Source organism: Ceratotherium simum, chromosome 4 (genome assembly GCF_057802395.1).
Source record: "Ceratotherium simum simum isolate JZ-2026a chromosome 4, ASM5780239v1, whole genome shotgun sequence".
In the NCBI taxonomy this organism is placed as follows: Eukaryota; Metazoa; Chordata; class Mammalia; order Perissodactyla; family Rhinocerotidae; genus Ceratotherium; species Ceratotherium simum.
The window spans coordinates 42,622,409-42,634,912 of NC_141903.1; the positions used below are offsets into that span (position 1 = coordinate 42,622,409).

General features: G+C 43.7%; 1 protein-coding gene across 1 annotated transcript in view; it reads right to left on the reverse strand.

Annotated features, from left to right (window-relative positions):
* The window catches only part of LOC147917271 (uncharacterized), a 60,218-nt gene extending 54,380 nt beyond the window's left edge, over window positions 1-5,838 (reverse strand). The window contains exon 1 of the mRNA XM_087429828.1: window positions 5,344-5,838. Within this exon, the coding sequence (XP_087285954.1) occupies window positions 5,344-5,745 (402 nt within the window). The 5' untranslated portion in view covers window positions 5,746-5,838. The remainder of the gene's footprint in view (window positions 1-5,343) is intronic.
* Between the last annotated feature and the right edge of the window lie 6,666 nt (window positions 5,839-12,504).

The following is a 12,504-nucleotide window of genomic DNA, read 5'->3' on the forward strand; positions in this document are numbered from 1 at the left end:
GGTTTAGCCACTACATATGATACATTTTATTAAATTTTTCATTAGAAAGTAAAGCATGAGATTTTATTTATTTTCCTTGGTATCTCAGATCCCAAGGAATGGGACTTCCCTTACTTGTTAAAGGCTATCGTCTACAAACCTACAGCTAACATCACACTTAATAGAGAAACTATACTTTCTTTAAGGAATGGAACAAGACAAAGATGCCTGCTATCACCACCACCATGTAATAGAATTATAGAGGCAGTAGCCACTATGAGGAGATAATAAAAAAGAAAATAAAGTATAAAATTGGAAGGAAAGAGACAAAAGTTGTCAGTGTTTGCAACTGGTATATTTTTTTACATAGAACTCTCAAGAGAATTCACAGAAAAACTATTGGAAGGAACAGGAATTCAGAAAGGTAGCTGGATAGGAGACCAACTTAAAAACAATCAATTGCATTTCTCCACACCACTAGTAACCAACCCCCCTCCCCCCCAAAAAAACAGAACATATGTAACAGTGTAACAGGCAACAATGTAACAAAATAAGATACCACTTATAATAGTAATATTATTGAATCTAGGAATTATCTTAATAAAGAATTCATAAGAGGGCCGGCCCCATGGCTTAGCGGTTCAGTGCGTGCGCTCCGCTGCTGGCGGCCCGGGGTTCGGATCCCGGGCGCGCACCCACGCACCGCTTCTCCGGCCATGCTGAGGCCACGTCCCACATACAGCAACTAGAAGGATGTGCAGCTATGACCTACAACTATCTACTGAGGCTTTGGGGGAAAAAAATAAAAATAAAATTGAAAAAAAAAAGAAGTAAAAAAAAAAAAGAATTCATAAGAGCTTTGTGGAGAAAATTTTAAAACTCTATTAAAGTACATTAAAAAAGCATGAATAAATGATAGATCACATTCATAGATGAGATGACTTAACATTGAAAAGTATTGATTCTTCCCAGATCAATCTATGATTTCAACTAAATTCCAAGCAAAATTTCAGGAGGACTTTTTGTGAACTTTCCAAACAGATTTTAAAGCGTTTATGGAAGAACAAGTCCATGACAAGCTAATAAGAGTTTGAAAAAGAAGAACAAAAAGGTAGATACTGAGACATATTACAAAGCCATAGTAATAAAAACAAAATCCAACTGGATTAAAGATGTAAATGTAGAAGAAGAAACAATAAAGTTAGTAGGAGAAAACATAGAAAAAAATTTTTATGATCTTCAGGTAGGCAAGGATTTCTTAAATGAGACACAAATAGCACAAACTAAAAGGGGAAAATGATGGAGATGACTACATAAAGTTTAACAATTTATGTTAAAAAAAAAAAGTAGACCATAGCCCTAAATGTAAGAGTTAAAACTATAAAGCTCTCAGATGAAAACACAGGAGTGACTCTTCATGACCTTGGGTTAAGCAAGCATTTCTTAGATATGACACCAAAAGCACAAGAAATAAAAGAGAAGATTGATCAGTTGGACCTCAACAAAACTGAAAATTTTTTTGCTTCAAAAAACACTATCAAAAAAGTGAAAACACAACTCACAGAACAGAGGAAACTATTGGCAACTCATATATCTGACAAAGGACATGTATCCAGAATATATAAAGAACTCTTACAACTGAATAACGAAAGACAATCCAATTTAAAAAATAGATCTGAATAGACATTTCTCCAAAGAAGATATACAAATGCTTAATAGGTGCATGAAAAGATCCTCAGCATCATTAATCATCAGGGAAAAACCACAATGAGCTATAACTTCACAGAGTCTCCTATAGCTAGGTCATCCTATAGCTAGGATGGCTATAATCAAAAAGATAGACAACAAGTGTTGGTGAGGATGTGGGGACACTGGAACCCTCATGCACTGCTGGTAGGATTGTAAAATGTTGCAGCTGCTTTGGAAAACAGTCTGGAAGTTCCTCAAAAGTTTAAACACAGAGATACCATATGCTCCAGCAATTCCACTTCTGCGTGTATGCCCAAGAGAAATGAAAATATATGTTCACACAAAAATTTGTATGTGCATGTTCATAGAAGCATTATTCATAATAGCCAAAAAGTAGAAATAACCTAAATGCCCATCAACTAATGAATGGATAAACAAAATGCAGTATATCCATATAACAGAATATTATTGGGCCATAAAAAGGAATGAACTACTGATACATGCTATAATGTGGATAAACCTCCAGAACATTATGCTAAGTGAAAGAAGCCACAAACCACAAATTGTATAATCCCATTCACATGAAATGTCCACAAAAAGGCAAATACAGAGAGATAGAAAGTAAAATTAGGGCTTGCCTATGGCTGGGGAGGGGCACATTAAGGAATATTGGAGAGGGACTGCTAATGGAGTAATAAAAATGTTCTAAAATTAGATTATGGTGATAGTTACACACTCTAAATACACTATAAACCACTGAATTTTATACTTTAAACAAGTGAATTTTATGGTATGTAAATTATATCTCAATAAAGCTGTTAATAATAAAAAGGAGACCATAAATGAGGTTAACAGATGGGTGACAAGGCAAGGGGAAGAGTTACAACATCTACATTTGACAAAGGATCAACATCTTAATATGGAAGGATATCAGTATATAAGGAACAAAATGCAAACCAAATAGAAAAATATCAGAAACTCAAAGAAAAGAAGGTCAAATGAGACATAGGCAGTTCACAAATGGCAAAACAATAAGATGAGATGCTCGATTAAAACAGAACTGGAGTATTGCTTTAACCTACCAGTTCAACGAAAAATAGCAAATTAGATAATACTAAGTGCTGACAGATGTCAGAAAAGGGATTTCATGCACTCCTGGTGGGAGGAAACTGATGAAGCCATTCTGCAGCACAAAGTAGCATTTTTAGCAAAAGACATCGTGTAAATTTCCTAGAACCAGCAATCTCATATCTATTTATCATCTATCTCAGAGAAATTCTTGCACAAGATCACCTGGAGACAACACAAAGGATGTTTGGTGCAGCACTGTTTGTGGAAGGAGTTAGAGGCCACCCAATGTCCATTCCCAGGAGACTAGTTAAGTACTTGTGGTATACACTTTTGATAGAAAACTATGCAACAGCCAAGAGTTTGAACTAGACTCACATACAGCAATATGGTTTGACTCCAAAACATAATGCTGAGGGAAAAAAAGAAAAAGTATGAGATGTATGGCACAATGGTATTTATTTAGGTAAGTACAACAAAAGCAAAGCATGAGATATCTTTTAAAGATACACATTTTCTAGGAAGATATAGTGAAAGGTAGTTTGGAAGAACAAATAAAAATGCCAGCATGGCTGCTTAAGTTTGCGTGTGGGTAGGGGGGGAGGTGTTGAGAGAGAAATGGAGGATAAAAGGAGGAAATAAAATAAAATGAAAGAGAGACTGTAAATGGACCAAGGATTATAGTGCGTCATGAACTGAGAAGTATGAGCAATTCAATTCTGTAGGCCTGAGATCCTAAGAAAAATAAACAAAATCCCACGCATTACTTTCTAGCAAAAAATGTAATAACAAAGTGCATCACATGCTGGTGGCTAAACCAACGAATGATAAAGCTAAGGAGAAAAGAAGGTAGTGGGAAAGACAGGGACTTGCTTGGTCTTTAGCTGAGTCATTCAGTTTTCAGGAACATGGAAGCAAGAACCTGGGGTGGCAAAAATGCCCTGGATGGTGTCTACCACACCACCTCTCCCTCCTACCCGCAGACGGAAGATGAGAGGAAAGGGAGAGAACCATCCAGTACAATTTAAATTTAGTTAATAGGAGGGAAGAGAGAAGAGAGGGACATTAGGGAATTCAGAAAAAAAAGGAATAGCTCATTGAAGGTAAGTCACAAAGTCAAAGAATCTGACTTTCTGGCTCAGGATAAAGGCAGTATTTTCTTTTTTTTTTTTTTAAAGATTTTATTTATTTATTTTTCCCCCCAAAGCCCCAGTAGATAGTTGTGTGTCACAGCTGCACATCCTTCTAGTTGCTGTATGTGGGACGTGGCCTCAGCATGGCCAGAGAAGCAGCGCGTCGGTGCAAGCCTGGGATCTGAACCCGGGTCGCCAGCAGTGGAGCGCGCTCACTTAACCACCAAGCCACGGGGCCGGCCCAAAGGCAGTATTTTCTAAAAGCAATGAATACTCAACACTACCCTGGGACAAGGCAGTGGGGGGACCCTATGTTTTAACAATTAGGACTTTGGGTCATTTTTTGTCAAATTCAGATGGCTATTTTCAAAGGTAAGCTCATTTAAGTTTTGTTTCAGTAATGGGCCTTATGATCAGATCCATGTGATTAGGCTGAATTTATTTTTATTGAGACAAAAGTTGGGTAAAAGGGGGTTCTTGGTACTGGCTACGAAAACTGTCATTACTCAGATGTGAGTCAAGTGCCTGCCGATTCAGCCACTTTACTTTCCAACACTTAGTGGCTTCTCTCATCTCTGCTGGTCTCACACAACTGGCCTTGTGGGCAACTTGCATATATATTTTCTCTTCCCCGGGGATAGTAAACACCCCAAGGGCAGGGGCTGTCTCCACATCCTTGAGGTGGAGCCCAATTCTCACATACCACGAATGAGCTGTGCATACTTGACCACGGGCAAATACCAGGGCCTCTCACCCTTCTGCTGTAGGACGCAGTGGACAGAAAGTTTCCTGGTCTGGGAAGGACTTAATCCCTGAGTGCACCCATCCCTGACCATTTGTGCCAGCCCTTGCAGCGTGAGCCCGTCTTCACAGGGGCAGGGCCTTGGGGAGGGAGCGGCATCCTGGCCTAGCTGCTCTCCTCACCTACGACCAAGAGAGGAGAGCTGCCAGACGCTTGGAAGGCACGGCAGGTGCGCCCCAGTGCCCCAGATCTGAAAACTAGAAAATCAAACTACATGAGGGATGCGGCCAAGTGGGGAAGAAGAGCAGTCTGACAGGTAAGAAGGGGTAAATGGTGAGCTCCTCCTTGCTGAGCTCAGGTGAAGCACACTCTGCTAGGCATTTTACATACATCCTCCCACTTGTTTACCGAAACCCGGGGTGGGGGGAGAGGGAGGGTCGACGTTCTACGAAAGGGAAACGTGTGCTGGCAGCGGTGGCCTGACTTGCCACGGTCCCACCTCGACCCCAGGCTGCCAGATCCTTGGCGCTTTTGTCCGAACTCCCCCAGGTCTTCAACCGGGCCTGGAGGATCAGAGCCACGAAAGCCCCAGCGGTGTCGCGCCTCAGGCCCTCCCAGCCCCGCGGCAGGAACCCCGGCCGGGCCGGCCCGCGTCAAACGGCCGCCTGGCGTCCCGCCCGCCCGGTCCGCAAGGAGGAGCCCGCGAGGCGGCCGCGGAGGGGCTGCGCTTACCTCGCCCGGCGCGGGCTGCGGCCCCAGCTCCCCGGCTCCCGGCCGGCCGCCGCCGCACTCTGCGCCCCTCGCCCCGACGGCAGCTCCGCCGGCCCTGGCCACGGCCACTTTCATTTTCCTCGACGATATCGGCAGGAAAGCGAAAGCGAAAACCGCCGAGAGGCGGGCCCGGGCCGGGCGCGCGGTGAACGCGGGGCGCGGGCGGGCGGCCAGAGGCGGGGGCCTCGGTGTGCGCGCGGCCGCCCGGCGGCGCTCGGCGGGGTCGGGGTTGGGGTCGGGCAGCCCGGCAGCAAGTGGAGAGGCCCGCAGCGCAGTCTGGCCGGCCCCGCGGCCCTCGGCGCCTCGGTCCATCGGGCCTGCCTCGCCCATCTGCCCTTCATCCAGCGCCTGCTTGGGCCTCATCGCTGGCGGCGGCCCCGGACCCGACTGCTGGCGGCGCTTCGTGGGTTGCCGGGCGGAGGAGGCCGGTGCTGGCCGCGGCAGCCTCTGCGGGGAACAAGCCTCTGAGGGGTCCCGGGTGGAGGCGGTGAGCGCACTGGGGCACGTTTCGCTCGCAGACCACAAGGGTCAGCCTGTCTCCCAAGCCCAGCTGGCGGCACCGTCACTTCTAACAGCCTGGTCCTGACCATGAAGTACCAGGCCCTTCATCCTGGGTCAGCGGAGAAATCGAAAGTCAGTGAAGTCGGTGAAATGGGGGACCCTTCATTTGATAAGAAAAACTGGAACAGCAAGCTTAAGGTTTGGACTCCCTGGTCCAAATTGTGCCCATCACTACCCAAGGATTTGGAGATTCCAAGGTTCAAGCTCTGGCTCTGTTACCTATTGGCTGTGTGATTTGCGGCAAATATTTCCTCCGTTAGCCTTAGTTTCTTCCCCTGTAGGACAGGGATAATAACCACACCTACCTCAGAGTTGTAGGAATTAAATGAAACAATAGAAGGGACAAAATATTTGGTATTTTCTGTTAGGCTCTAGGTAGGTTCTTTGAGGGCAGGGACCAAGTCATTCTTTTTCTGGGTGCATGATAGACATTCTGTAATGGTCAGCTGATAAAATTGGAGGTCTGGGTGATAATAGGCTAGTCGTCCAAAATTTGGACGTGGAAGGACTGAGGGGACACTGCAGGTTTTTTGGAAGGCACTTCACACTTAGCCTGACAGTTAGCCTCTATAATTATGCCACTGGACAAAGTTGTTGTTAGAGTAGAGCACTGAGACAAAGTTTGATGGAAGGTCTTACAGCTATGTCCAGCATCCACCACTGAGATCTGAATTTGTAAACATTTCTACCTGAAAAACATTGGCAAAGCTCCATACCCCAAACCCAATTTGCCACGGGTTTGTTCGTTTTCGTCATAGAGCAGTCTGATAACTGGAACAGAAAAACAAGATAAACTGCTTAATCTGCCAGAGTCACTTTGGTTTGCCTGTTTGTAATTCGGGGACACTCCCTGCATAGTGGAGGCCTTGATCTCTGACTCATGTTGTGGCTTTCTATGTGTCTTTGCAGTATTTCCCTCAAGAGCAGGTGGGGAAGTGGGGTGGGCCCAGTGATGACCTTAGAAAAACAACAGCCCATGCTTCCCCTCCAGAAGATGATGCTTTTGGTCTGTAATATGAAGGAAAAAGAAAAAAAAAAAAAAAAATCAAGGCAAGCCTTGGAGCCTCTTCCTTGTTATAGGACAATAATTCTTGACTCCATGAGAGCAAAGTAGAGCTAAATCTGCTTCTACATAAAAAGTATGTCTGGAAGATAAGGGTCAGGAAGAGAGAGGTAGAGACACAAGAAGGTAAAGCCAAATCCTGGTAACCTTCTATCGATGTCACACATGTGAGCAGAGAAGTGCCAGCACGTGAAGGCTAGCCTGGAGTCTATCATCTTGGTGGTTTCCCAAGGTCTGCATTTGGTCCTCGACCTGTGGGATGAAAAATTTCATCTTTTCAGGGGCCAGCCAGTTGGTGTAGTAGGTAAATTCATGTGCTCCACTTTGGCGGCCTGGGCCTGGTGCCTGGGCATGGACCTACACCACTTCGTTAGCAGCCATGCTGTGCTGGCAGCCCACATAGTAAAAAATACAGGAAGATTGGCACAAATGTTAGCTCAGGGTGAATCTTCCTCAGCAAAAAATAAATAAATAATCTTTTCAATGTTTCAGCATTGATTAAAAATCAGTGTTGTATAAAATCAGAATGCCAACTTATTTATTTCATTAGCTATTTGCTAGGCTCTATGCTAAGTGCATTATATACATTGCTTCATTTAATTCTCCCTCTAATCACGTAGTGTCTTGTAATCTTTTTTCAGTTGGGGGAAAAAAGATGAAGGCTAATCCTCAAGGTCACACAGTTAGTATGTATGTAAGGGGTAGAGTCAGGGTTCAAATAAAGGCCGTCTGATTCCAAAACCTGGAGCTTAACCATTCCTGTTGGAAGCAGAACTGTCGGGAACACCAGACTCTTGAGGTTGCCTGGTGAGTGAACTCTCTTCTTGTAACTGTGCAGTTTGGAGCCTAATTGTCAGAAGGTGGCTTGGTGAGCTTGAAATCAGAATCAGAAGAGTGAATTATCTGACTGAAATGTTTAGTGGTGTCAGCCAATGGGAGGACTGGTCGCTCCTTCCTGCTGTCCTGGCTGGCCTTTCTCCTTGGGATGGTGGCTGGTGGACACTCCATCTCTGACGCTGAGGCTCTCTTTATTATGCTACCTGGGCTGCCCCTCCTCAGATGGACACATTTCTTTCTTAGATAGAGCAAGGCCTAACTGAGTAAGAGTACTGTTAGGCCTTCTAGGTCCTGGAGTCCTTATTTTTCCTTATGGAGGCATTTCGTATATCTTTGCTCTCATTGGCTTGATTTATAATTTAGCTTTCAAAGAGTAACTTTGTATCCCAACTCGTTGAGGGAAACTCATTTCCTTTTCCTTCCTACCCTCCCTGACCTCTAACTTGAGAATAAAATCTTGTGCAATAGCAAGTTCTACAACAAGCGGTTTTTCCAGGCCTGCAGTGCTCATCAATGAAGACCTCAAAATCCAAGTCCTAGGCCAGGCCTCAAAGACTTGACCACCGGAGGGTGGAATGGGGTGGGGGAGATCATGCAGCACAGCTGGAGAACAATATAAATGGAAAGAAAGATAGAAGTCACTGGTTAGAGACACCTGCTGTGTGAGTCAAATAAAAAGGAAAAAAAAAAAAAGTAACCCCTTTAGATACTTCATTCATTCAACAGATGTTTTGTGGCAACTGCAAAATGCAGCCACTCTGCTAATGCTGGGGAATCAATAATGAGAAAAATAGACATGGTCTCTGCCCTCAGGAAACACACATTAGTGAGATAGTCAGAAAATCAGATAATCAGTCAAAAACAGAATACCATCCTAAATGCTACAAGGAGCATTTGATTCTATGAGAGGGAATAGCAAAGGATTTGAACTTGACTGGGAGTCAGAGAAGGCTTCCCTGAAGAAGTGATGTTTGAATTGGGTGCTAACGAATGAGGATTAGTTAACTGGGTAAATGGGCATGGGGTTGGAGAAGAGATAATTGGTGGAGGGAACAGTATGTGCAAAAGTCCTGAGGTAGGAAAGAACTTGGAGCATTTGGGGAACTGGAAGCAGGCTGGATTTGAACCATTATCTATCTGATGACCAAAGAAAGGGTCAGTGGAGCAGAGAGTAAGGAGGACCCAAGTTCACAAGGGGCTGGAGAGTAAGGCAAAAGCCGTAACAGGTAGGGCTTTGAAGGTCATGCTAAGGACTTAGGTCTTTATCCTATGAGCACTGACATTGTTTAAGCAGGAGGTTATATCATCTGACTTGTGTTTTGAAAAGACTGCTCTGTGTGCTATGTGGCAAATAGATTGAAAGATGTCACCAGTTGGGAGCAAGATGATGGTGGTAGTGGTGGAGAGATGTAGAGAAATGGACAGAAGTGAGAGATATTTAGGAGGTAAAATGGTCAGGAACTTGGCAGTAGATTGGGTCTTAGAGATAAGGGAGAAGGAGATATCAAGCATGACTCCAAGGCTGCATAACTGAATAAATGATTGTGGCAGCCAGGCAGGTACTCAGATCTCTCTTCAAGAGAATCTTCTACAAAGAACATAGTTAGCTGACAGCCTCCAGCCACTGCACCTTCAGATCCGCTGCAGTGTTCACACAAGGCCACGCGCTCTCTGGCTGCTCCCAGCTAAAGAATGAGCACAGTGGGGATACCAGAGCCAGGCCATTTCTGCCCAAGGCGGGACTCCTCTAATAGGGCTTCCCAGGTGTGGCCAACACTTTCTCAGACTGCTCTGAAGTCTGAGGCTCTTCCTACCTAATCCTCCTTCATTCCCTTTCCCCTTTCACAGGGGACAGACCTGCATCGTGGTCTGAGTCTCTCTCTGCCCACTCCTGCTCTCTCTCCTCTTTACCCTTCATGGGCATTTTCCGCAGTAAACTCTCACACGTTTAATTCCGTCTTGGCGTCGGCTCTAGGAGGACCACACTGACATAATGATGCCCTTCACTGAGCTGGGGAATCTTGGGAAAGGACAAAATTTTGGAGGGCTTCCATTCTGCACATGTTGGGTGAGGTGTCAGGTGGGCAGGAAACCTCCATATCCACTTTCCCACTCATAAGATATGTCTGTGCTTTGCTACTAAACTGTCAGCTGTGTCCTCTGTGTGACCTAGTGTCTGGTTCTGGTCTTCTTTGTAAAAAGGTGCTCGTTGCGTGGATAATCTCCTAACCTCAGTTTAGAACTCAATACTAGAACTGTTTGCCTCTAGAAAAATATGACCTACCAATAGCAAAAATATCCTTTAACTTTCTTGAGGAGGAAGCAAAGTCAAAAAATGGAAAGAGAGTGAGCAATTGTTCTTGAACAATCAAAGGTAAATAATTTTGCTGTTGGGGGCCCTGGTTCTCTGGGAAAAGGGAGTAGTCTTTTAAAGTGTTCCTGAAGGAAAAGACTTACATATTTGGCAACACAAATGGAAATCTCTGTGGGAAAAAGAAGCTAGCGCTCCAAAAGGCACTCTCGCTCTGACGTCTGTCTCCCTGAGCAAGGTGCCCTTGGACAGCTGGGTGGCATGGGATGACCCCGTCACGGAGACTGCAGTCACCAGCAGCCTGAGTGAATCACCCGTGAGATGGCAGAGCTGTTCAGGTCCAACACTGGTTCACCCTACTGCAGCAGGCTTGAAGACACATCATGACTCCTACGTGAGTATTTGAACACTGAGCTCTCTTCTAGGTTGAACATTTCCTTCACTAATCGCAGATCCCAGACAGCCCGTACCCATCTCACAGTCAAGTATGGAGGCTGACAGCAGGGAAGTTCACATGCTTTGTTACCAGGTCTTCAGAAAGCCCAGATACCATTAGTGTGCTTGGACTGAAAGAGAAAGAAGTAGGTGTGGGCATCATGAAGTGTGTCTTCCTTGGGGCTCTGTCTCTCATTAAGAAATGAATGAGTAAAACTATTTGTTAAATTAAAAAAAAAACCTATCAAATGTACTACTTAAGTACCTTAGGGAGAGAAGACCTGTCTTTTCCCCCAAAGGTAGTCATAATTTCCCTCATGGAACCAACTGGAATGCGATAAGGACTAATTATTTGTAGAGTCAATAATGACATTAGGGAAGTCAGGAGGAATACCAATATTATTATTCTCAACACAAATTTGGTACTGCTAAGCACTTTATATGCATGATCTAATTTAATCCTTATAAGAACCCAGAGAGATAGTTCATCTGTTTTACAGATGAGGAAACTGAGTCTTAGAAAGGTTGAGTGATTTGCTCAAAGTTATAGAGCCGGTAAGTGGAGAAGCCTACTTTTGGACTACATAATCTATCTGTTCTGGGTCTGGGCACTTAGCCAATAAGCTGTAGTGCCTCCCAGGAAGAGGATGTGCTTGAGGCGAACCTTGAACATGGGTAGAATTGGGATAATCAGAGGGGTGATCATTGGGATAATCTTGATGAAGGAGGACAATGTATGGATGGAGGCAGGAGTGTCAAGGAGAAATATAAAACTGGAAGTATGTCATATCGGGAGTTGAAATGCATTAAAAATATGTGAAAGTATGGGAGGGGGTTGAAGGAGTTTAAAAAATACTGCAAAGTACACAGAAGAAAGTATTTCATCCTTGTTCTCATCTTGCGTATTTACGTTCAGTTTTATTTTTTAACTAAAAACCACTTCAAAATCTATACATGCTCATTATATGGAATACGAGCAGTATAAAAAGCACAACAATGAATGCTTTAAAAGTTCCCCCAAATCTTACCATCCAAAAATTATTACTATTAATACAAGGAAAATATTATTAGATACATTTTTCTCCTTGCATTTATAAAGAAAGAAGGATGGATAAATAGGTGAAAAATGATATCTTGATGTAGTTTTCATTTGTATCTCTCTCTCTTCTACTCTTTGTGAGGAAGATTGGCCCTGAGCCAACATCTGCCAATACTCCTCTTTTTTTGCTGAGGAAGACTGGCCCTGGGCTAACATCCACGCCTATCTTCCTCTACTTTATATGGGAGGCTACCACAGCATGGCTTGACAAGTGGTGCGTCAGTGCACGCCTGGGATCTGAACCAGCGAACCCTGGGCCGCTGCAGTGGTGCGCGTGCACTTAACCGCTTGCGCCACCTGGCTGGCCCCTGTATCTCTCTTATTAGGAGTGAGGTACAGAATCTTCTCATATGTTTAAAAGTCATCTGTACTTCAATTTCTGTGTATTGTTTATATCTCTTGCTCAATTTTCTATTGAGGTTGTTGACTTTTTCTTATTTATTTGTAGATCTTTTTCTATTAGGTAAATTAGCTCTTCGTTATATGAGTTGCAAATTGATTTATTAATTGGCTGGATTTTAATTTTAAATAGTTTCTTTCAAAAAGGATTCATAGGTACCTTATTGCTTGACTTTAATATTTAAGAATGTTTATTGCCATTATACTTGAACAATTCTTTTTAAAAATTAATTATTGTGGTAAAATATACATAACAAAATTTACCATTTTAACCATTTCTAGGTGTACAATTCAGAGCCATTAAGTACATTCAAATTGTTGTGCAGTCAACACCACCATCCGTCTATACAAAACTTTTTCATCATCTCAAACTGAAACTCTGTACCCATTAAACAATAACTCCCATTACCTCTTCCC